The sequence below is a fragment of the Hyaena hyaena genome, unplaced genomic scaffold (genome assembly GCF_003009895.1).
Source record: "Hyaena hyaena isolate Hyena2069 unplaced genomic scaffold, ASM300989v1 scaffold_34, whole genome shotgun sequence".
Lineage (NCBI taxonomy): Eukaryota > Metazoa > Chordata > Mammalia > Carnivora > Hyaenidae > Hyaena > Hyaena hyaena.
This window is the reverse complement of record NW_024080665.1, coordinates 2,637,187-2,663,209: the sequence shown is the minus strand read 5'-3', so window position 1 is coordinate 2,663,209 and position 26,023 is coordinate 2,637,187. Positions and strand designations below refer to the sequence as shown.

At 39.6% G+C, this 26,023-nt stretch overlaps 1 protein-coding gene across 1 annotated transcript; it reads left to right on the top strand.

Annotated features, from left to right (window-relative positions):
- Positions 1–16: 16 nt before the first annotated feature.
- Positions 17–26,023, top strand: THAP12 (THAP domain containing 12). Its single transcript, XM_039228790.1, has 5 exons — positions 17–393; positions 13,137–13,257; positions 17,054–17,161; positions 21,649–21,685; positions 23,177–26,023. Exons 1-5 carry the CDS (start codon positions 305–307, stop codon positions 25,108–25,110), a joined length of 2,289 nt encoding a protein of 762 aa, XP_039084721.1. The 5' UTR covers positions 17–304; the 3' UTR covers positions 25,111–26,023.

Below are 26,023 nucleotides of genomic sequence, written 5' to 3'. Positions count from 1 at the left end.
TGCATTGTGGGAAGGAGGCGGCAGCGTCCCGGGCGGGCGGGAGGTGCACCAGCGGCAGCGGCGGCGGCGGCGGTAAATCCTCCCGGCCGCTCACAGCACTGTGGAGCCGCGTCCCCAGCCCGGCCTCGGACCGCGGCGCCCCTCCTGCCCCTCGCGGCTTCTCGCCCGCCGCCCCTCCCCCGGGCGCGCCGGCCTCGCCGAGCCGGCCGGCCGGCCTGGCTCCCCTCCCCGGCCCCGACGGGCGGGCGGGCTGCCCTGAGGAGGCGGGGAGGGGAGGGCTGGGCCGGCTGGCTGGTGGGCGACGATGCCGAACTTCTGCGCTGCCCCCAACTGCACAAGGAAGAGCACGCAGTCGGACCTGGCCTTCTTCAGGTTCCCGCGGGATCCTGCCAGGTAAGCGGCGGCCGCGGAGCCCGCAGCCCGGGGCCCACCTCCGCGGTGTGCACTGCCAACCGCCGGCTCCGGGGCTGCGTGGGGAGTGGGCCACGGTCGTGGGCCCCCACCTCGATCCGAGGTGGGGAACGGGCCTGGAGCAGCCGGCCGGGGGGCGCCCGGGGACCTCGGAGCACGTGCGCCAGCGGGGGCTCGGCGCCGAGGGCACCACCCGGAACGAAGAGGCGCCTGGGGCGGCGCGCAAGCGGGATGAGCCGGGTTCTCGCCCCCGTCAGCTTGCGGGGTGACCTCGGGCAGGTCCCTTTCCTTTCTAGGCTTTAGTTTCCTCAGCTGTCAAAAGAGGGACTTGGATTCTATGGTTGTAGTCACCCCCCCCCCCCCCCCCCCCCCCCCCCCCCCCCCCCCCCCCCCCCTCTTCGTGCCATTATCCCTGGGACAGNGCCCTTCCCTCTTCGTGCCATTATCCCTGGGACAGTGTTTTCTTTTTAGAGTCCGGTCACCTTCTTTGATCTGTTCAAGTCACGATTACTTCCTCCATCGGATGTGTTCGTGGTTCAAATTCTGGCTCTAACCGTCACTCATTGTCTCACTGGGTTAATAATGGGGATAACGGAGGGCAGGGTTGGGGGGGGATACGCCTGTGGTCTTGGGAATTGGTATTGAAACGCCTTCCTTGAGTTAACCCACACGCTCCGACTTCTCATTAAAGAGTGGTGGAGTTGGGACTGTGAAAGTCGAAGAATTTTCCTTGGCCTCTCTTGTTGATTCGTTCATTTCAAACCAGTACTTAACTATGTGCCGAGCACTGGTGTTAGGTGCTGGAAATTCAGATGTGAATGAGGCAGTGTCGCTCCCTGCAGAAAGCTTCGCAGTCTGTTAAGGAGACAGGTACAGAAGGCGGCGATTATAATATAGTGCCCTATTTATTAGTTCCACAAATATTTATTGAAGGCCTACTATGTGCTAGGCATTCCTCTGGGAGTATACAGATGAACAAATCAAAGTCCCTGCTTTCATGACGTTTACATTCTAGCAGGAAAATAGACAAATAAATATGTAAATACAGTACGTTATATGGTGATAAATACTATGGAGAAAAGGCAAAAGTTGGGGGGTTGGAGAAATGAGCAGGGGGAACACAATTGCTATTTTAAATACAGTGATCAAAGGAGATCTCACTAAGAAGGTGAATTTGAGCAAAGATCAGAAGTAGGTGAACAGGCCAAACCATGGAGGTATCTAGCGAAAGAGCATTCCAGTCTGTGGAAACGGTAAATGGAAAGTCAGGGCATGCATGTTACCGGTACAGCCGGAAGTCCTTGGACAGTACTGGTTTAAGGAAGGAGGGAGCGGGGGAAAATGAGATCAGAAAATTGTATGTGTTTGTATAGTAGGGGCAAATTGTGTAGGACGTTGTAGGCCATATGAAGCACTACGGCATTTATTCTGAGACAGGAAGTCATCTGAGGGTTTAGAGCAGACAGACTATACTTTAAACAGGATGGCTGGCTACTTGTTAAATAGGCTGTAGGGAAGCAAAGGTGAGAGCAGGAAGACCAGCTAAAGGCAACTGCAGTAATCCAGGTTAGTGGAGGAGGAGGTGCTAAGCTGTTGCATTTGATACATGTTGAAGGTGAAGCCAGCAGGATTTGTTAAATGGTTTAGATGTAGGATGTAAGAGAAAAAGGGAAGTCAAGAATGACTCCCTTTTCTAACCTGAGCATTTACTGAGCTGTGGAAGACTGGGAGGAGCAGCTTTGGTGGAGGCATATTAAAAGTTGGTTTGGGACATGGGAAGTTTGAGAAACTTGATTGATATGCAGGAATAGATGTTTTTCTTCATACTGTATCCAGAAATGAACTCAAAATGGCTCAGATTCAGATCAGTAACCTAAATATTTAAGAGCTAAAACCATAAAAAGATAGTCTGGAATTTAGAGACTTTCAGACTAGAGATTGTAAATATGGGTTGTTCCGAGTTTATAGAGGGTATTTAAACCCATGCTATGGGGTAAGTAAAGGAGTAGGTCTGAGGATTTGAGCCTTGGGGCATTCCTGGTACTTAAAATTCAGGGAGGTGAGGAAGAACTACCTCAAAGGAGTGAGGAATAGCTGTTGGGTTTTATGGGAACAGAGAAGAGGAGCATCTGAATCTGACTGGGCCTTACCCCATTAAATATTATCTTCCTTTTACCCAAATTTTAGCCCAAGGGCATTCCTGAGAGTATATTTCATTTGCATACTGAGGGCACCTCTAGTTGTTTCTGGACCATAGATCATGTGTATCCATATACTGTAGAGAATGCTCTTTTCATTACACTCCTTACAGGGGAGTATGGCCTATAGGGGTGTACAGTCTCAAATTTGGAGTTTTTAGATCTAGTGCTGTCGTCCCCTTTGAGAATCTAACTGTACTTGAGAAACGATGTAGGCACAGTTTTGCATTCCACTATCAAGGTGTTCATGGACCCTTGAGGGGCCTTGTGCATTCCTGGCAGGTGGGTCCTTGTTGCAACCCCTCCAGTGACTGTTCTTTGTGAAGGGACGCTTAGAGATGTTGTACAGCTTTGGCCCTTTTTTCTTCCTTGTATTGAGTGAGAAATATGCCTCCCTATAATTTATGCTTTGGAGATCCTAGTTTTGTTCCCAGGGTCACATTGAGCAGCTCTCTGCCTTTTTCTGTGTCAGAGCCCTTTAAATATTTCAAGACCAAATTATGAACTTCTCTTAACTCTTAAACACCTTAATGAGATATAATTCACATACCATCCACTTAAAATGTATGTTAAATACACTCTTAATATACATTATACATTTTAATGTACATTATATTATTCAGTATATATTACATTGTTAACTTTTATAGATTTGATAAAATACGTAACGTAAAATTTGCCATTTTAACCATTTTAAGCGTATAATTCAGTGACATTAATTACATTCACAATGTTGTGCAATTACTATTAATTTCCAAAGCTTTTTCTTTACTCCAGGCAAAAACTGTAACCATTAAGCAATAACTCCTTTCCTCCCCTGGCACCCTATTCGCCCCATTTTGAGTCTCCATGAATTTTTTTAAAAAAGTTTTTGGTAATGTTTATTTATTTTTGAGAGAGAGAGAGAGAACATGAGCAGGGGATGGTCCGAGAGAGAGAACAAGACACAGAATCAGAAGCAGGCTTCAGGCTCTGAGCCGTCAGCACAGAGCCCTATGTGGGGCTTGAACCCACTGAGACCATGACCTGAGCTGAAGTCGTAGGCTTAACCGACTGAGCCACCCAGGCGCCCCCAGTCTCCATGAATTTGTGTGTTTTGTGTATTTCATGTAAATGGAATCATATAAGTGTTCTTTATATCTGGCTTATTTTAGTTAACATAATGTCATCAAGATCCTAACTTTTTATCCAAACCAAGTCTTTCCATACTAAGGATTTCAAATTCTTCTGTATTTGACAGTTTCTTCTTTACTGTGCCCGGAGTTCATTATAATAAAGAAATGTTTTTCAGAGGTGTGTATTAAGTTACTAACAGTATTTTTAGGGATATTATTTATAATTAGTTTTTTTTCTGTAAATGAGTCATAGGGAAGGTTGATAAAAGGTGACATTGCCAGACTGTCTATTCTTAAAAAGTAATTTGTTAAATAACAGTAAAGAGAAATATATTTAATGCTAGTAAATAGTACATTTCCCATTTATTATTTTTGTCATTTTGTTATTTTTTATTATTATATTTTAAAGATTTTGTTTTAAGTAGTCTCTACACCTGACATGGGGTTCGAACTCAAAACCCTGAGATCAAGAGTCACATGCTCGACTGACTGACCAAGCCAGATGCCCCATTTTCCATTTGTTATAAATTCCATGGACACTTTTATAAACAGCTATTTGAAGTAATTTAAAATTCAAAAGTGTAGTCAATAGGGGCGCCTGGGTGGCTTAGTCAGTTAAGCGTCCGACTTTCGCTTAGGTTATGATCTTGCGGTTCGTGGGTTTGAGCCCCACGTCGGCTCTGTGCTGACAGCCAGCTCAGAGCCTGGAGCCTGTTTCAGAGTCTGTATCTCCCTCTCTCTCTGACCCTCCCCTGCTCACGCTGTCTCTCTCTCCTAGAAATAAATAAAAATATTTTTAATAAAGTGTAGTTAATAAAGGGGGCACAATGTGGAATATCAAAGTACCTTTTATTGGTTTAGAAACAGTGGCATTAATGTGCTTTTTATTTTTTTATTTTAATTTTAGTGTGTTTTAATAGTTGACACACAATGTTAAACATTAGTTTCAGGTGTACTACCTAGTGATTCAACAAGTCTATGCATTATGCTGCTGTCCCCACAACTATAGCTACCATCTGTCACCCTGCAGTGCTGTTAGAATACTATTGACTATATTTCCTATGCTGTACCTTTTATCCTCATTACTTATTTATTCATTTTGCTTTTTAACTATAAAATAATTGAATCAACTCACCTTAGGGAGGTAGTATGGAGATCATAGATCATTTAAAATTAAACTTAAAATTTATTTATCAAAAACTTTTTTTTAATGTTTAATTATTTTGAGAGAGAGACAGCATGAGCAGAGGAAGGACAGAGAGGGAGACACAGAATCCAAAACAGGCTGCAGGCTCTGAGCTGTCAGCACAGAGCCCAGTACAGGGCTCAAACCCATGAACTGCGAGGTCATGACCTGAGCTGAAATCGGACGCTTAATTGACTGAGCCACCCAGGCTCTCCTAAAGTTAAAATTAAAAAAAACAACAACAAACCTGCCTAAATCTGGTTTGCCCTGGGATGGCTTAACTAATGCCAAGGCTTGGCAGGAACCTGGGGGCAACTCATAGTGGAGCTCATCTCCAGACTAGGTGAAGGTACAAGTAGAGCTAATGAATTGCTTCTGTTACAGTGAGCTGAGCAATTGAAGCACTCTTTTTCTTTCTCAGGCAATTCACTCTAACTCACCCCTAAGGTGATGAGGTCTTCTAAGTTATTTTTTTTGGCAATTTAATCAAAGTTAATTAAGAGTTGATATACTCTGCCTTGTAACAATGTAAAACAGTGATTTGTTTTTTGGGTACTCTTGAAGACCCTTTCAAGGAGTCCACAAAGTAAACACTGTTTCATAACAACACTGATGTAATTTGCCGTTTTCATGCTCATTCTTTAGGGAGTGTACAGTAGGGTTTGTGAGGGGCTACATAACATAGTAATGTCATTGCTCAGTGAGTTGTATGTTGTATTTTCTAAGTATGATTATATAAATGCCAGTGTTTGTAGACCTTTCTTGGACATGAGTGAGATAAACCTGCCATTTGAAGGGAAACAATTGACGTTCAAGCAGAAGTTAGAATTTTGGAAAATTTATATGCACCACTTTGAGCTTGACAGCTGTCTAAAACTTTTCTAATGAGATCAGGGGTGACATTGATAAATGTGACTTTTAAAATAAATTGTATAATGGTGATTTACATAACTCACTGAACTGGTATTTTCCAAATTGACCAATTTGTGATTTTACAAAGACATGCACAGATAAAAGTTCTATTCAAAGTGTAAGATGCACCAAGATGGATTTCAATGTAATAGAGTAACAAAGCTCATTGGTCTGGTTTCAGATTCCACATTGCAACTCACCTTTAAGAAACCACTACTTGTGGAGTTTTGGTGTAGTGTCAAAGAACATCCACAGTAATATGGGTAAGGGAGGAACATTTTGATTACCTTTTTTGCCTGCATAGCAATGTGAGGCCAGATTTTCTTCAGATACTTCAACCAGAACCACATGTGACAACAGATTAAGCTAGACATTAAGATTTGCAGAGATGGAAAATAATGCTCTTCTTTTCGCTAAATGTTTTTTTGTTTTGGAAAATGCAGTTCTTTTTCTTCTTCTTTTTTTAAAGTTTATTTATTTATTTTAAGAGAAAGCGTGAGGAGGGGTGGGGGAGAGAGAATCCCAAGCAGGCTCTGTGCTGTGCTGAGTAGAGCCTGATGCATGGCTTGAACTTAAGAACCACAAGATCATGACGTGAGCTGAAACCAAGTGTTGGCCACTCAACCGACTAAGGCCCCCAGGTGCCCCAAAACTTTTTAAATGTTAATGAAACAGCTAACTAGTGTTCCTTGAAATATGTTTTTGGAAATGCGTTAAGGAGACTATCAAAGGGAAAAATAAAAAAAAAACAACAAAAAGGCTGAATAGTACTGAAAGGGTGATTAAGATGAGGCTGGAAAGTGACCATTGTATTTGGCAGGGTGGAAGTCATTCATAATCCTGAGCAGTTTCAGTGGAAAAGGGATAAAGCAGAAGCCTCCTTGGAATTGGATGAGGAAAGAATGTGATATAAGAAAGTGGATACAGTGAAAATGGGCTCTAGTTTTGCTGTGTAGAGGATCCAGGTTAAGGGAATTATTTAGATGGGAGATACTAGGATGTGTTTATACTCATAATAGTATAGTAGGATAAATACAGGATGTTGAGAGACCATGTATAGAGAAGAAGAGGAGTCTTCTCTATTTGTGTTTGTATACATACTCATCCACATATATATACATACCTGAATCAGACAGTTTCCTTCAAGAAAAGATGTTTAAGCTAGAATCCTAAGGCTGATCTTTGCATAGGCTTTCCTTACCCAGGGAAGTGAGAAAAGACAATAGGATACTAGGGTGAATAAACAGCATGGGGAACAACCCTAGGATAGAAGTAATCACAGTGCATTCATGGAACTGAAGTAAGGCATGTAAGGGGGCCAGAGTAGAAGAGTGGTTTGATATGAAGATTGGAAGGTAGACAAGGTCCAGATTGTTCAGGGTCTTATGACAGGTGAGGAATTGTTTCTTTACCCTAAGAGTCAGGAGAAGCCACTAAAGGATCTTAAGTGGGAAAGACATTCTGAAATTGGATCCGTAAAACATTTACTCTGCAGGGGCACCTGGGGCTCAGTTGGTTAAGTGTCTGACTTTTTTTTTTTTTTTAATGTTTCTTATTTATTTTTGAGAGAGAGCGCGAGAGCACGCGAGCAGGGGAGGGGCAGAGAGAGGAAGACACAGAATCCGAAGCAGGTTCCAGGCTCTGAGCTGTCAATACAGAGCCTGACACAGGGCTTGAACCCACAAACCATGAAATCATGACCTCAGCGGAAGTCAGATGCTTAACTGATTGAGCCACCCTGGCGCCCTAAGTGTCTGACTCTTGATTTCAGCTCAGGTCATGATCTCACCATTTATGAATTCAAACCCCACATCTGGCTCTGTGCTGACAGTGTGGAGCATGCTTGGGATTCTCTCTCTCTCCCTCTCTCTCTGCCCCTCTCCCACTCATGCTCTGTCTCAAAATAAATAAACTTAAAAAAAAAAAAACACCTCAAATCTTTAAAACATTTACTGTCAGCATGGAGAAGGGGTTAGGTAGAGAAAGGCAAAAGACCAGTTTGGAAGTTAGATGGATTTGGAAGTCACTCCACCTTCTAAGGAAAAAGACTAGAGTCTGGAGTACACGGCACAGAACAATGAAAGGGAGATCTAGGGAAGGGGAGACAGTGGTAAATTTGAGAGATGATTATACATGTGCCTAAAAGCATCCAAGAGTGTGTGTGTGTATACATAAACATATTCATGTACATACATATGTATATGTAAAAAAAATTGTAGTCACAAAAAACTTTAATAACTTAATTGGTGTAAAACATATATACATGACACAGATGGTCACCAAATCATAAGTGTATGGCTTGTTGGATTTTCAGAGTGACATGTCCATGAAACCTTTGCCCAAATTAAAAAATATATATATATTACTAGTATCCCAAATTCCCTCTACTCTGAGGCCCCCTCAGTCATTATCCCACTCTCCCTAGTCAGAGTCACTGTCTGACTCGACACAATTAGATTAGTTGGTTACTAAGAATAAGGGACAGGGGCGCCTGGGTAGCTCAGTCGGTTGAGCATCTGACTTTGGCTCAGGTCATGATCTCACGGTTCGTGGGTTTGGGCCCTGCGTCGGGCTCTGTGCTGACATCTAGCTCAGAGCCTGGAGCCTGCTTCAGATTCTGTGTCTCCCTCTCTGACCTTCCCCTGCTCATGCTGTCTCTCTCTCTCTCAGAAATAAATAAAACATTAAAAAAAAAAAAAGAATAGGGGACAGAGTGAAGCAATCTTTTATCGATATATGACATATGTAGAAAAGAGTTCAATTTTAGTGGACTGGAGCTTGATGAATTTTTTTAATGTTTATTTAAAAAAAATTTTTAAATGTTTTATTTATTTCTGTGAGAGAGAGAGAGCATGAGCAGGGGAGGGTCAGAGAGAGAGAGGGAGATACAGAATCTGAAACAGGCTCCAGGCTCTGAGCTAGCTGTCAGCACAGAGCCCAACGCGGGGCTCAAACCCACGAACCATGAGATCATGACCTGAGCCAAAGTCGGACACTTAGCTGACTGAGCCACCCAGGTGCCCCCATGTTTGTTTATTTTTGAGAGAGAGGGAGACAGAGGATCCCAAGCAGGTTCTGCACTAACAGTGCAGCCCTGATGTGGGGCTCAGAGTCACGAACTATGAGATCATGACCTGAGTTGAAATCAATATTTCTTGATTAGCTTAACCAACCGAGCCACCCAGGCCCCCCAGAATTTGATGAACTTTTGTAACATGAATACCCAGGTAATGTTTGAGATATAGAACATGTTTCTACCCAGAGAAGCCCATGGAGATCGAGTGCCTAAAGTGTTTATTGGCATCTGGTCACAGACATGCTCTGCCTAGCATATACTAAAATTCTAGATTCCCAGAAGGAAGGCCGATGTTCAGTATGAATCATACTGTTGCACAGCCGAAGCACGATGAGCCAGCCACCTTATCAGTTAGGGAAAGTTTATGTCAGTGTAGGGAACTACTTGTTAGCCACATTTCCAGGCATGAACCAAAAGGCCATTCTTACAGTCAGGCCTTTATGAGGATAGCAGTCTTGGGCCTGCTACCATTAGCTTTTTCCCTCCATAATCACCATAGGTGAGTTTTGCCTATTCTTAATTTTTTAAGTTTATTTATTTAAAGTAATCTCTATACCCAACATGGGACTCAAACTCAAAAGAGTCACATGTTCTTCCAACTGAGCCAGCCAGGCACCCCAAGTTTTGTTTATTCTTGAACTTCATATAAAAGGAATCATAGCATGTACTCTTGGCTTATTTTGCTCAACATATTATGTTTGAGATCTAGCTAGTTCATTCATTCTCATTGTTAAGTAGTATACCACAGTTTATGCTCTTTACTGTTGACAGAGTTTTTTCACTTATCAATATTTGGTATTATCTCTTTTGCACTACAGTCATTCTTGCAGGTATGTGGTAATATTTTTGTTAATGGTTTTTATTAGTATTTCCCTGATGAGATGGGGCCCTTTTTTTCCCATGAACATTTTTTCATGTGCCATCTGGATAACCAATTTTTAAAAAATATTTGTTTATTTTGAGAGAGAGGGAGGGAGGGAGGAAGGAGCGGAAAGAGAGGGAAACAGAGTCTTAGGCAGGCATCGCGCTGTCAGCTCAGAGCCTGATACAGGACTTGAACCCATGAACTGTGAGATCACAACCTGAGCCAAAATCCAGAGTCCGTCATTTGAGCAACTGAGCCACCCAGGCACCCCCATCTGGATAACCTTTTTATTGTAAGTTACTTGTCCGAGTCTCTTGCCCACTTTTATATTGGGTTGTCAGATTTATTTGCAGGAGTTCTAAAGACATGTTGGATAGGAGTCTATTGTTGGATATATGTATTGCAGATACCTTCTTCCATTTTGTAGGTTGCCATTTCACTCTTAAATGGCTTCTTTTAGGGGCGCCTGGGTGGCTTAGTCGGTTAAGCGTCCGACTTTCGCTTAGGTCATGATCTCACGGTTCGTGGGTTCGAGCCCCGCGTCGGGCTCTGTGCTGACTGCCAGCTCAGAGCCTGGAGCCTGTTTCAGAGTCTGTCACTCCCTCTCTCTGACACTTCCCTGCTCACGCTGTCTCTCTCTCTCTCTCTCTCTCCTAGAAAAAAAAAAAAAAAACCATTAAAAAAAAATGGCTTCTTTTAATGAAAAGTTACTAAATTTAAAGAAGACAAATTAGGGATGCCTAGGTGGCTCAGTCGGTTAAGTGTCTGACTCTGGCTCAGGTCATAATCTCACTGTTATGAGTTTGAGCACCTCATCGGGCTCTGTGCTGACAGCTTGGATGGAGCCTGGAGCCTACCTCGGATTCTGTGTCTCCCTCTCTTTGCCCCTCCCTTGCTTGTGCTCTCTCTCTCTCAAAAATAAATAAATAAACACTAAAAAATAATAAAATAGCCAAATTAATTCATCTTCATGCTTTCCGTTGCCGCCTTTAAATTATCCTTGTGCCAAGGTAATGGAGATAGTCTCCTGTGTTATCTTTTAGAAGCTTGTTTTACTTTCCCTAGTTAGATCTGCAGTCTAATTGGTATTTATTTTTGTGTATATGATGTAGAAGTAGGGGTCAGATTAATTCTTTTTCATATGGTTATTGAATTTACTCAGCACTATTACATTTTTTTTAAAGTTTATTTTGAGAGAGAGAGAGAGAGAGAGGAAGAGGAAGAGAGAGAATCCCAAGCAGGCTCTGTGTTGTCAGCATGAAGCCCGATGTGGGGCTGGATCTCACAAACTGAAATCATGATCTCAGTCGAAATCACGAGTTGGACACTTAACTGAAAAACTTTTGTCTTCACTGCTGTGCAGTGCTACCTTTGTCTTAAGTGGCAGTAGCTCTCCATTTTGTTTCCTTGTTTTAACCTTGTACCAATACCACACTGTCTTACTAATAAAGCTTTATAGTAAGTCTTAATATCTGATAGTGTCTGTCTCACAATTATCTTAACTATTCTTGGTCCTTTGAATTTCTGTATAAAAAGTTTTAGAATTGTCATTTCTCTTTCTCTCTCCCTCCCCACCCCCCCACACACACGCACAAAAGAACTTGTTGGTTGAATCATTATTGAATTGAATCAGTAAATCTATTTACCGAGAATTGATATTTTAGAATTCAATGTACTAATCCATGAATTTATCATTTATTTAAGTTATTTTTAAAAAATCTTTTCTGTTAGGGGTGCGTAGGTATTTCAGTCGCTCAAGCGTCCCACTTTTGGTTTTGGCTTGGTCATGATCTCATGGTTCATGAGTTAGAGCCCTGAGTCAGGCTCTGCACTGACAGCTCAGAGCCTGCTTGGGATTCTCTCTCTCTCTCTCTCTCTCTCTCTCTTTCTCTCTCTCTCTTTCTCTCTCTCCTGTCTCCCCCATCCCACTCGTGCCCATTCTCTCTTTCTCAAATGAATAAACTTAAAAAACTTGTTTTTTCAGTTAGAGGTCTTGCACATCTTTCACTAGATTTACTTCTTGGTGTTTGATATGGAAGACATAGATGTAGTTAACTGGGCTTTCTGCCCAGTCTATTCTTGTTTGAATCTGAGTGCTTGTGGTATAGGAAAGATGTCTCCACTTAGTTCGGAGATCATACAGACAACAGTATTCTGTATGGAAGGTCTTCAGAGATGTAGGAATTAAAAAATAACTGTAACAGTATGGCAAATTATTTTATAGTAAGACAGTTTTTATACTAAATATTTGGATGTTGAAAGATAAAAGTTTATGAAATAATATTGCACAGCTGTGTAAAAATATGGTTAAAATATGGACATCTTAGGCATCATTACTGTGTAGTAATACTTGGTTGAATGAAATGCTATACTATGTAGGTGTGGTTTTATTTTCAGTTAGATAATCAACATTTTACCATGGTTTTACATATTGAGAATGGAAGGAATTAAATGTCAGGGTGTGTGTATGTGTGGAGATGTGATTATAAAATGATTGTGTTCAGATTTGTGACTATTTGTGACAGAAGTTTTATCCCTAGAAACTGGAGGAATAAAGGAAAGAAAAATCTAGTAACCTTTAGCAAATTACTTCACATGTCTGTGCCTTCATTTCTTCATCTGTGTAAGGGGGGGTAATGTACCCCTTTTGGAAAGGACATAAAACAGTGCCTGGCTCATACTAAGTGCTTAGTATGCATCATCGTTGTTGTTGTTTGTTTTTCTGCAGATATCTGAGTACCGAGAGGGCATGAACTTGGTCTTGGTCACTATCTTCAGCACCTTCTGTGTACTAGATTGTGTAGGAACAATCCCTGCAGTCTTGGAGCTTACAATCTAGTCTGTACATATTGTAGATAATAAATTATATTCATAATATGGCAAATGAACACAGGCGTCATGCTCCTCCTGTAAGAAACTCTAATTATTTATAGAACATCTATTTACTGATTGTTTGCAATGACGTTGTTTCATATCCTTATTTTAGTTGAAATCCTGAGGGAGTGTTAGGCTGTTGATTTCATGTTCGTACAACTTTTTGCTTGAACCACTGATAATTGATTTCCTCTCTGATGCTAGGATGTCCTGAGAATCGAAAGACTCAGGTTTAAGTTCTTGTTTTACTGCCGATTTTGTACATGACTCTAAGCAAGTTATTTCTTAACCTTGTCTATAATTGAATGTATTAAGTGATTTCTAAGATTTCTTCCAGCTCTCGTTTTGTTATCAGTCGACTTCTCCAAATTACATTATATTCTGCAGGTAGAGGAGAGCAGGAATCCATTGTCCATAATATTTATTTGCCTTATAAATGAATACTAAAATTTAAATTGTGAGCTCATATTTCATAATTGTATTTTGGTTTTATTTATAGATGCCAGAAGTGGGTGGAGAATTGTAGGAGAGCAGACTTAGAAGATAAAACACCTGATCAACTAAATAAACATTATCGATTATGTGCCAAACACTTTGAGACCTCTATGATCTGTAGAACTGTAAGTAATAGAAGGGATTGAGTTTTTTTGTTTTCTCTCTTTCTCATTCACTCAGTATCTGGTTGGAAATATAAATCTTTATCCATTAACGTTGGAATGAACCCTTACATCCCACCACTTTTTTAAAAAGATGAACACAGATTTGGAGCTGAGTAGTATCTGTTTTGTTCTTAAAAACCTGGTATTTTTTTTAACCCCTCTGTTTCTGATGCCCCATTCCTACTCAACAGAAGGTTGCCCTTTTATTTTTTTCTTCTTTTAAAAAAATTTTTTTTTAATGTTTTTTAATTTATTCCTGAGAGAGAGAGACAGCGTGAGCAGGGGAGGGTCAGAGAGAGAGGGAGACACAGAATCTGAAGCAGGCTCCAGGCTCTAAGCTAGCTGTCAGTACAGAGCCTGATGTGGGGCTTGAACCCACAAACCGTGAGATCATGACCTGAATTGAAGTCGGATGCTTAACCAACTGAGCCACCGAGGCGCCCCAGAAGGTTGCCCTTTTACATTTCTTATGCAGCCTTCAGAAAATTTCTTTTTTTTTAAGTTTTTTAAAGAAAAATTTACATGATTATAAAAGTGTTTAAGGTAAAAGTTTGTGTTTTTATTTGGAGCAGCTTTTCCAGAGCTTTTTTTATGAGTGAAATCTGCATCAAGAAATGGAGCTCTTTGTTTTCAGGTACTGTTAGAACCAACCCTTAATTTTTATGTGCAAGTTACAACAAGAAGCAAATTGTATAATTAATGTGAAAATAATTTCTTTCAATAATTTGCAGTTTCATATCAAACTTGGATCTCTCAGCCTTACTTCTGTTAACTGTGTGAATTTGGCCAAGTCACTTTCCCTTTCTGGGTCCCGAATTCTAATAAGGAGATTAAATTGGATAATTTCTGAAATCTCAGATTTTTAACCCTCTGTGATTCTATTATTGCTATAACTTATAAGAGACACAAGTAGGGCAGATTTGATTGAAATGAAGCAGATTTGAAACACTTTAAAAACTAGTTAGGGAGACACTTTTGTTAAATAATCTCTTGTTTAGGTATAACTAATGTATCATCTCAGATATTAGGATAGACATAAACTTGATTTGAAGATACACTATATATTGTTATGCAGCAATTTATTTTGATATTTTTTTCAGATACATTTTGCAGAGGCATCAGAAAACTAAAGAATGATTGGGTTATTTTATTTCTCAAAATTAATTGAAGCAGATACTTGTGAAGTCATTGGGAGGTGAGCCAATTCCGGTTCAACAGTTTAATCACAAATATTTGAGGGATATTTTTGCCTTGTTTTGTTAAGAGGGTAATAATGATCAACCAAAATAAGAGATTTTATATGTTTAAAAGGCAAACTACTTTTATGTTCTTGACATTAAGTGAAAATATCCCAAATTATTTTAAATACACAAGCCATATGCATTTTTATTTTAGTAATAAATATGGTGTCTTAATTACATAATTCCAATAAGATTGATGTGAGAAATGTAAAATTATAGTTCACTCGTATTCTTGTTTAGTCAGAGCATAGGACAGAAAGATGAGCTATTTTTGCTTTTTAAATTTACACAAGATTCTTAAATCTTGAATATATTAATGTAAATGCGAGAAAATGTTCTTTCTGCACATGGTATCTATATCTAAATGTTTGAGAGTTTTGACTTCATTAGTTTGGCATTGAAGGTCTCATCAGTAAACATTCATGGCTAGTTCAACCGAAACCAAATACTATCCTTGATACTAGAGTAAGATCGCTGCTTTATGCTCCAACCTTAATTCAGCAGTTGAAGATTAGATATTGATACTGAGTTAAAACTATCATGTACATAAATTGAATATAGCTCTTTTTGGCATGTGTACTTAACAAATAAATATTTCTAAAAAGTAACATGTTTTTAAAATCATGTTCTGCTTTTTGGTCTGTAATTTGCTTTATAGCAAATTGATGTGAATTTAAGAACTTCATTAGGAGTAATTTAACCCTCCTCCTTATTTAATAATTGGTAAGATATCAAGAGTTGACTGTGTATGTTTGTGTTTGTTGTGACATGTTTGCTAAGTGGGAAAGTTGAGATGTTTGGGGTATAGCATAGTTTTTGCTCCCTTCAGTGATTGTGTTGCTCATCAGTCTGATTCAGACTTCCTAATAGACTCAGGATAATTGGTCCAGCACTAGAAACTGAGTGGCATTAAGAAATAGATTTTCTTTATGTTTTCCAGAAGGCATAGGCATTGATCTAGAAAATGAATCTGAATAGAAATACTTCCCAAATGTGTTTAACAATTCTTTAAATAAAACTTGAGATACTGTGTTCCCTTTAGTTATATGTTTTTTCTTCTTATTATCCTAGTCTTCCTTCCCTGGTTGAAAAAATATAGATAGGAGTTGTTATTTTTGTTTGGCATATACTTTAAACATGCTTTAGTAGTCAGCTTTGAAATACTTGCTGCTCCCAAGAAAGCTTTTTATTTTTTTAATTTTTCTTAAAGTTTATTTTGAGAGAGAGAGGTGAGGAGGGGATGGGAGAAGGCAGGGAGAGAGAGAATCAATCCCAAGCAGGCTCTGCACTGTCAGCTCAGAGCCCGACCCAAGACTTGGACTCATGAACTGTGAGATCATGACCTGAGCCGAAATCAAGAGTTGGATACTTAACCGACTAAGCCACCCAGGTGTCCCCAAGAAAGCTTTGTAAAAAGAAGAGTGTTTTGTCTTTATCAGTGCAGATCTGTGAGTAAATTAAAAGGCACTGTTTCATTGACTAGCTAGGGTGAACATATGCAGTTATTCATCTATTACTCTTCCTGTTAATAAAATTCTTGTCCCTATCTGACCTCTGGGTTGGCTGCTGAAGACTGTCAACATCTAAGTACGCATCTAGCTTCTAGCCAGGTTGGATTAGGTTAACAGGAATTAGGATAGAGAATGGTCATCCTTCAATAATAAGAACATTAGAGTTAGAAATTTAGAAATACCTAGTTTAGTGTTTGCAAAAATTTGATTGTGTATATCATGGTGTGAATGAATTCAAGTCGCACATGAATCAGTTTTTATTTTAGGAGTTTCACAATATGTGTTAAAAATATAGCTCATCAAAATCATTTTATAGTTTTTATTGCCTGAGACAATGGTAACTTAAAAAGTGAGTGGATTATGTAAGAGTGCAGATGGTGGTATGCAAGTGTTATCATTGGTATATGAATAATTTGAATTTGGGAAATATGGTCTAGTTCAACACTAGAAATTTATTCAGAAGAGAAAACTGAGGTCCAAAAAGGGAAAGTATTTGGCCAGGATCTCACAGTGAGTAACTGGTAGAGTTTGGACTTGTTCCTAGGTCTCTGGGTCCCAGTCCATCGTACCTTGATACTTCTCAGTAATAGTAGTGAAAGTAGATAGAACCACGGGGAAAGTAGGGAATAATTATTAAGAACATACAAAGGATAGATTGAGAAACTCGTGCCTGCTGTAGATTTGGTGGGCTCATGGAAGAGCAGAACAGATGAAGTAGCTGAGAGGATGAATTAGAAATATATATGCAGAATGCAAATATATTTTGTCTTTTTATGCTTACCATGAACCCTGTTCCTTAATTTAAAATAGTAAGATTGCCAGAAGGGCAAATGCAAAAAGAGTTAGAAATAATAGCTGATCTGGACTGACATCATCCTTCTGCAAGTCTCTACACTTTAGAGCTGGAGTTGAAGGAGTACTGGGGAAGTCATTAACATAGCATTTTCTTTATGTATAATACATTCTTAAGGACTGTTTCTGAATTAACACATTTTTCTTTTTCAGAGTCCTTATAGGACAGTTCTTCGAGATAATGCAATACCAACAATATTTGATCTTACCAGTCATTTGAACAATCCACATAGTAGACACAGAAAACGAATAAAAGAATTGGTATGTCAATGTGCTTTTGGCTTTCCTACCCCCCCATAATAGTGGGAAATCAAAATATAGATGCATTTATGTTAAAATTGAACCCAAGTTATACTTTATTTCCAAAGGTAACATCGGAAATAAATGCTGTGGTTATCATTGAAGAAGCATGGATATAAGATGATTAGTATTTAAATTGGAAAGTCTTTCTCAAATTGAGCCAGTTGATACTCATTGATTTGGGCTAAGGTGTGCTGTTCATTAGAAAGGCCACTAGCACATTCCTGGGAACAAAACAGAACACTGCTTTTTCTTTTGTAGTGAGGAAAATGGAACTGGGGGGATATTTCCAGAATTCAGCACAAAGGGATAAAGAAGGGGAAAGTATGAAAGTTAAGACACGGGTACTTTTACCTAGAGATAATGGTTCTGTCACTATTAAGTCCTGAGAGGGTTAGAGAAAGCTTTTAAGTCCCTGTATATGGCATCATTTATGCATGTTTTCATGTTCCTTTGATACCCTTTAGTGCTAACAATTGAAACCTACCAGTTTTTTGTTGACATTTGGTGAACAAATTAAATTACTCAGGACTCCTCAGTCCATGACTTTCTGCCACCATTGCCACCAGCAAGACCCTTATTTTGTTTCTTATTTTTCCTCTATTATTTTCTTCTATTGCCATTCCCATTTTCTCCCCCTCCTTTTGGTACCCATGTTAGTGTATTTAATATTTATCATTTCAGTCCACCTACTGTGTGCTTTTTCAAGACAACATTTATCTCATTTTCCTCATTTTTTCTTTGTTTACCTTTCATACTTAGATCTTTGATCCATTTGGGGTTCGTATGTATGGTGTTCAGTAGAGATCTAATTTTATTTTTCTCCTTATAGAGGACCAGTTTTCTCAACATGGTCTGTTAATCTGTCCTTTCCTTCACTGGTGTGAGGTTCCACCCCTGTCATATACCAGGATTCCAAATATGCAAAGCTGTTTCTGGCAGCTCTGTTCTCTTTATTGGAGAATGTGTTTGTTTACATATGTACCACTATTTACAACAGTACCACATATGTATTCCATTTATTACCATGGCTTTGTAATTTATCTTACTTTCAAATACAGTGGTTTCTTAACTCTTCTATTTCAAAAATTGTCTTAGCTACTTGTGGACCTTTATTCCTCCATATGAATTTGAGAATTCTTTTGTCAAGTTCTCCTAGAAATTGCATTGGGTTTTCAACATAAATGCTTTGGGTTGACGTTGTTACAATATTAATTAGTCCCATCCATAAACAGAAGAAAATAGCCTTCAAGTAGCAGCAGTCATTGACCAGACTAAGTACTAGTTCTTTGAAAACACTATTTACATACTTTAAGGAGTGCATAAAGTCAAAAATTTGAAAAAAAATTCGGGGTTTTGCTGCAGCTTTTTAAAAGAGGAAAATGTGTACACTCCTTAAATTACTGCCTAAATACATTATTATTTTTGGTGGTATAGATTATATATTCTGGATGAGATTGTTTCCAGCAGTTTTGAAGACCCTTTTTGGTTAATTCCTACCAGTCTATGGAGTTTTCTGTGAAGGTGACTTTATCATCTTCAAATAAGGACAAATTTGCTTCCTCTAATCCTCATAATTTTAATTTTTTCTGTTGCCTGTGTCATTGTTTAGTCAGGATCCCTAGAAGTGCTGTGTTGAACAGTCCCAGTAATGTCACAGATGGTATGCTTGCCTTGTTGCATTAAGTGTGATGTTGTTGATACTGTGAGATAGGGTTTTTGTTTTGTTTTGTTTTGTTAGAGAGTGTGTGTGAATGCAGGACAAGGGCAGAGAGAAAATCTTAAGCAGTCTCTCTGCTCATCGCACAACCCAACATAGAGCTCAATCCCATGACCTGAGCCAAAATCAAGAGTCTGACACTCAACCAACTGAGCCGCCCAGGTGCCCCTGATATTGCCAGATAGTTTTTATCAAGTTAAGGAAATTCCTTTCATTCCCTTTTGGTCCTCGTATTCAGAATTTTTTTCAAAACTTGTTGAATTTACCAAAAGCTTTAACTTCATCTACTGAGTTCACAGTTTTTTTTAATGCAGTGAATAACTGATAGAGTTTCTGATTTGAACCATCTTTGCATTCCTGTGATGAACCCTAATTGATGGCAGTATATCTCTCTTCATTTGTTTGATTTAGTTGGTTAATACTTTATTTAGGATTTTGCATTTATAAGTGTTGTCCTGTAATTTGTTTTTTTTTTATGTACTCCTCTTACCAGTTACGATATAAAGGTTCTGTTATTATAAAACTAGTTGGATAGCTTCCTTTCCTCTCAGATTTTCTGGAAAACCTTGTATAAGGTATATACTCTCTGCCCTTGAAAGTTAAACCATAAAACCATCAGAATGCTTGGGGAGGGTGAGGGAATATTTTGTTTGCCATTTTGATTTATTTATTGGTTTTCTCTTGTATTGCATTTGTTTTTAAGAATTTATGAACTGCATATAGGATTTTGGAGTGCTTGTGTTTTTCTCATCCTATGATTATTTTTAAAAAATTTTTTATAATGTTTATTTTTGAGAGAGAGAGGGAGGGAGAGAGAACAAGTGGGGAAGGGGCAGAGAGAGGGAGACAGGGAATCCAAAACAGGCTCCAGGCTCTGAGCTGTCAGCACAGAGCCTGACGGGATGCTCGAACCCATAACTATAAGATCATGACCTGAGCCGAAGTCGGACACCCAACTGACTGAGCCACCTAAGTGCCCCTATCCTAAGATTATTTTAATAGTCTTTCCAAAGAAATCGTAGTGTTATCAATGATTGTTGCATTATGAGGTGTTTGGTTACGTCTTGATTTGAGAGATTTATTTTTTGGCTCTTTTTCTGGCTTCTTGAATGTTTAGCTCATATTTATATGTATTCACAGTTGTAAATGTCTAAGTGTGTTTTAGCTGTATTCCATAATTATAGACAAGTATTGCTTTCATTGATTAGCCAGGAGTGTTTTGTAAATTCCCCCATCCCTTTAAGTTAACATAGGGTTATTTTTGTTTTTAGTTTCCAGGCATGGGTTTATTTTTTAAAACTATTTTGTAGTATTAAGTTAGTAATGCATAGAGGATATTTGTAGTCTGTGTGATATTGATTCTTTCTAGTTTTTGCATTTGTTATTGCTATTGAAGTCTGATGCTAGCCTGATTCTTGTTACTTTTTAGATGATCTGCTTTTCTCCCTCAAAGTCTTTAGTATTTTTTACTTATATTTGACATTTTAAATTTTGCTAAACTGTGTCTAGCTGGTTTTTTAAGTTATCCAGACTGACATCTTTAAGTTCTGAGAAATCCTCAGTTTTTTTTTTCTTCATACATTTATTTCCCTCTCTTTATCTGTTTTTCTGGGATGTCTCATAGATGAACGCTGGCACCACAGTAATCTTCCAGTCAGCTTTCTTCTTAGTACTATGTACCAGGAGTGAGGAGCTCAGCCACTTCCCATCCTCTGGCTACCATTTCCCTCTATTCTGCCCCTTGGAAACCTCAAATACCTTAATGCAGACATACTGTTACAGCTCTGCCATCCTTGTAACTGTAGATCCTGGGATAAGGAGGGAATGTTCTAGACTGGCTAGCTTGCTGACGTTTCTTATTATCAGTATTGTGTTTCCATGCTGCCCAGCAGGTACCCTTCTAACTCCAGCTGCCACTGGTAGTGCTGCTTTCCTGCTCTGGACTAGTAATAGGGTGGGTTGTGGTTTAAGTATCCCAGTGGGTTAGAGGGAGAGAAAAGGACACAACTGGAAAGTTCTTGCTCCGTCTAACCCTGATGTGCTACTTGGCCCTCTATGCTGTATGCAACCGTTTCTCTTCTACGCTGGCACTGTGGTACTTTCCGCTTCCCAGGGAATTCTTACAGCTTTTGTGTTAGCTTCTGGGATCCAGCAACTCTCTCTTACATGGCATCCCCCAGGAATAGATGGGAAGGGACATGATTTGTGACCCTTTGGATTTGACGCTAAGTGCCATCCTATACTTTCATGCCTTTTATTAGTTAGCAAACACTTGTAACCCAAAGTTATGATGATTTAGGTGTGAAGTAAGTTAAGTGACGTATTCTTTCTCCTCTAGTATTTTTTTTAAGTTTATTTATTTATTTTGGAAAAGAGAGAAAAGGAGGCGAGCAGGAAGAGAGAGGGGGAAAGAGAGAGAATCCGTGCTGGCAGCACAGAGCTGACACACGAACCAGGAGAGCATGACTTGAGCCAAAATCAAGAGTAGGATGCTTAACAGAGTGAACCACCCAGGTGTCCCGTCTTCTCTAGTATTCTATTATGAGCTTAGAATCCTTAGCAAATTATTATTCTGGTTTTTCTGTCCTCTCTATGTTTGAAGAATGTATTCATTATAAGGAATTGAATTTGAGCCCCCAAATGCTTTTTACTTACGAGTCTACACTGATGTGCTAGAGTTCAGTTTTCTTAAAGGTGTCTTTTCTTTTTCTTTTTTCTTGTCACTTAGAGTGAAGATGAAATCAGGACACTGAAACAGAAAAAAAGTAAGTGATAGTGTTAATGACTCAACTTCTGAATGCCTTTTAAAAAGGCCTTGACCTGGTAAGGACAAATAAATATGTTTTATGTCCAAAACCTACTGTGAGAATGATGTCAGAGTGTGGTAGGCATTTCCCTGTGGTCTGGAATTGTCTGTGAGACAGAAATCTTAGTTTAGTTTCATGATTGAGTGCTACCGTGCCGTGTACTTGGTCTTCTCCCCACCGGTGCTATGCTCTTGGGGTGTGATAGGGTGGCAGGCACATAGTGTCCCTGTGAGGGAAGGAAAGGCAGCAGTAAGGACAAGAGCAGAATCTTTGTCCACCCAACGTGTGATGCAAAATAGGTTCTTGATAAATGTTTAAGGACGAAGTGCTTTGGGGACACTTAGCCCAGTAGAGAATAGGAGTCGCAATAGCCATTCTGCAGGTACTGATGCCCGACTTGTGTCACCAAAGGATGAGGACTAGATGTTTTTGTTTTTGTCTGTTATTACTATTCTTCCTCCTTCTCGGTCTCCTCCTCGTGCTGTGCTATTATTAATATTATTTTTATTAACATAACTCTTTATGTTAAGTGTTTCTTTGAATTGCTTTACTTGGTTCATTTAATTCTCACAGTAGTCCTGAGGGAGTCTGGCAAAGGAGGGAGGCGTATCCTGTGCAGAAGTAGAGTAGCTTGAAACAGGGTGCCTGATTTGGGGAACTGTACTCATTTTGTTGTTGGAGCTTCTAATATCCGATGATGGTTAGAAAATGAACCTAGAGGGGATCACAGGGTCTAGGACTTGCAAGGTTGTGTATATGACTATGGGCAGGACACTACCTGAGAGCCTCAGTTTTTCAATCCACATACAAAGAGATTAGGCTAATACTTCTGGTAGTCTAATATTAGTCCTAAAAATTGCATCAATATACCTTATGTTATATTGGCGTGTATAACTCTCATCTCCCACATTAAAAGTGTAGCTTAATGATTTCATAGGAATTGCATTAGCATGGACCTTGAAGCCAGACAGGTTTGGATTTGAATTTCACCTTTTAACTACATCTGTAACCTGGGGCAATTATTTACTTTCCTTGTTTGTCAGATGGGATTGATAGCACCTGCCTATAGAGGGAATCATGTGATACATATAAAATGCCAACACATAAAATGCTTCAATACAGATTTGTTCTCTTCCTCTTCTTCCTGAGGGCACGGACTGTTATTGGTCTGGATGAGTTTTCTGTGTTGTGCCTTGTTAAGTTTATAAGAAATCATTCCTCTCTTACAACATTTAAGTGTAGGATTAAAATCTCTGTACGCAGTTTTTGTCTCCACTACAGTGTGTTTTATTTTAACCTCTGTATCCTACTCTGTGGTCCAGTAGGTACCTTGTGAATGTTGAATGGATGGATGAGTTCCTGAATTTAAATATTCAACCAATCACAAACATAATTTGTTTGGATGGTTCCTCATGAGCCTGTTTATAAAATTGATTCTTTATTTTCCAGTTGATGAGCCTTCTGAACAGGAACAAAAACATAAGGAAGTAAACAACAGCAATGCTCAGAACCCCAGTGCAGAAGAAGGGGGTGAAGAACAGGATGAAGACATTTTACCTTTAACCCTTGAAGAGAAAGAAAACAAAGAATACTTAAAATCTCTATTTGAGATTTTGATTCTTATGGGAAAACAAAACATCCCTCTGGATGGCCATGAAACTGATGGGCTCCCAGAGGGTCTATTCACTCCTGATAACTTTCAAGCACTGCTGGAGTGCCGGATAAATTCTGGCGAGGAGGTTCTGAGAAAGCGCTTTGAGACAACAGCAGTCAACACCTTGTTCTGCTCAAAAGCACAGCAGAAGCAGATGCTGGAGATCTGTGAGAGTTGCATCCGGGAGGAAACCCTCAGGGAAGTGAGAGACTCCCACTTCTTTTCCATCATCACTGATGACGTCGTGGACATAGCGGGGGAAGAGCACTTGCCTGTGTTGGTGAGGTTTGTTGATGAGTCTCATAACCTGAGAGAGGAATTTGTGGGCTTCTTGCCTTATGAAGCCGATGCAGAAATTTTGGCTGTGAAATTTCACACCACGATAACTGAGAAGTGGGGATTGAACATGGAGTATTGTCGTGGCCAGGCTTACATTGTGTCCAGTGGGTTTTCTTCCAAAATGAAAGTTGTTGCTTCTAGGCTTTTAGAGAAATATCCCCAAGCTGTCTACACACTTTGCTCTTCCTGTGCCTTAAATATGTGGTTGGCAAAATCCGTGCCTGTTGTGGGAGTATCTGTTGCATTAGGAACAATTGAGGAAGTCTGTTCCTTCTTCCATCGATCTCCACAACTGCTCTTAGAGCTTGACAATGTCATTTCTGTCCTCTTTCAGAACAATGAGGAAAAGGGTAAAGAACTCAAGGACATTTGCCATTCTCAGTGGACAGGCAGGCATGATGCTTTCGAAATTTTAGTGGACCTCCTACAAGCACTTGTTTTATGTTTAGATGGGATAAATAGTGACACAAACGTTAGATGGAATAACTATATAGCCGGTCGAGCGTTTGGACTGTGTAGCGCAGTAACAGATTTTGATTTCATTGTTACCATTGTTGTTCTTAAAAATGTTCTCTCTTTTACAAGAGCCTTTGGGAAAAATCTCCAGGGGCAAACCTCTGATGTCTTCTTTGCAGCCAGTAGCTTGACCGCAGTGCTGCATTCACTAAATGAAGTGATGGAAAATATTGAAGTTTATCACGAGTTTTGGTTTGAAGAAGCCACAAATTTGGCAACTAAACTTGATATTCAGCTGAAACTCCCTGGGAAGTTCCGCAGAGCCCAGCAAGGTAACCTGGAATCTCAGCTAACCTCTGAGAGTTACTATAAAGAAACTCTAAGTGTCCCAACAGTGGAACACATTATTCAGGAGCTGAAAGATATATTCTCAGAACAGCATCTCAGAGCTCTTAAGTGCTTATCTCTGGTACCCTCTGTCATGGGACAGCTCAAGTTTAATACATCGGAGGAGCACCATGCCGACATGTACAGGAGCGACTTACCCAATCCTGACACGCTTTCGGCTGAGCTGCATTGTTGGAGAATCAAGTGGAAACACAGAGGGAAAGATATAGAGCTTCCGTCCACCATTTATGAAGCCCTGCATCTGCCAGACATCAAGTTTTTTCCTAATGTTTATGCATTGCTGAAAGTCCTATGTATTCTTCCTGTGATGAAGGTCGAGAATGAACGCTATGAAAATGGGCGAAAGCGTCTCAAAGCATACCTGAGGAACACTTTGACAGACCAAAGGTCAAGTAATTTGGCTTTGCTTAACATAAATTTTGATATAAAACATGATCTGGATTTAATGGTGGACACCTATATCAAACTCTATACGACTAAGTCAGAGCTTCCTACAGATAACTCAGAAACCATTGAAAATACCTAGGAGACGTTTAAAGTAGGCTTTCTCTTATGTTTGATATTTGGAAAAATTCTGTTAAGAAATTTGGAAACATCTTCCGGAAAAGCTGTCAGGTGTATGTAGGCCACTTAATCACTGAATATCTTGACCTGTCGACCTCTTCATTGAGTACATTAGCCATTGATAATCTGCCTATTTAAATGGCCCCTGTTTGAACTCTTATGCTTTGGAGACCTAACAGTTCTTTCAGAAGATAGCATTGAAAGTGCCACATTACATTTCGGTGGGATCTCTGCTACTGGCACTTTGGAATTGTTGTAGTTAAGTCATTTTAGAAATAACATTATCACTGGATCCAATTGTCGGGTATTGAGTTATCAGTTCTTAGAAGAAATAGATTTTGAAGAGGTGTGGGGGAAAGGAATACATTTTATAAAATGTTACAGTGAAGCTCATGAGTGACCTGTAGTGTTAAATATGTTAAAAATCTGTAATGGACAGTTAATGGGACTTACCAGACAGCTAGAGAGAGAGAATGGAAAAATGTGAGCTTGCCAAGCAAGGATTTCAGCGTAGATTTTGTCTTTATCAAATGAACTTAAAGGAACAAGTTACAGTTACAGTTTAAATGGGCGAGCCTGCCATTGTGGTCCACGTTGGGTTGTTGCTGTTTACATTCCTTTGTTGAGCCTACATCTTCATAAGATTTTCAGCAGGTATTTGTTGAACACCTCTGTTTCATGGTCAAGACAGAATCAGAGGCCATGGATACTGACAACTGATTTGTCTGTTTTCCTCTGTCTTTTTCCATGACTGTATCTACTGCCTCGTCTTGATTTATAAACACAACCTGGAAAACCTACAAAAATAAGTGTTTTGTGGTTTATCTAGGAATAATACAGAAAATATTACTGTTATTTTTGGTGAAGAAAATCAA

Bases quoted from the DNA above. Each gene is read 5' to 3' on its own strand.
- THAP12 (XM_039228790.1), top strand. From the start codon at position 305: ATGCCGAACTTCTGCGCTGCCCCCAACTGCACAAGGAAGAGCACGCAG. The intron at 17,162-21,648 runs GTATGTCAATGT...CTTGTCACTTAG, and splicing joins GAAAACGAATAAAAGAATTG to AGTGAAGATGAAATCAGGAC. The intron at 21,686-23,176 runs GTAAGTGATAGT...TTTATTTTCCAG, and splicing joins GACACTGAAACAGAAAAAAA to TTGATGAGCCTTCTGAACAG.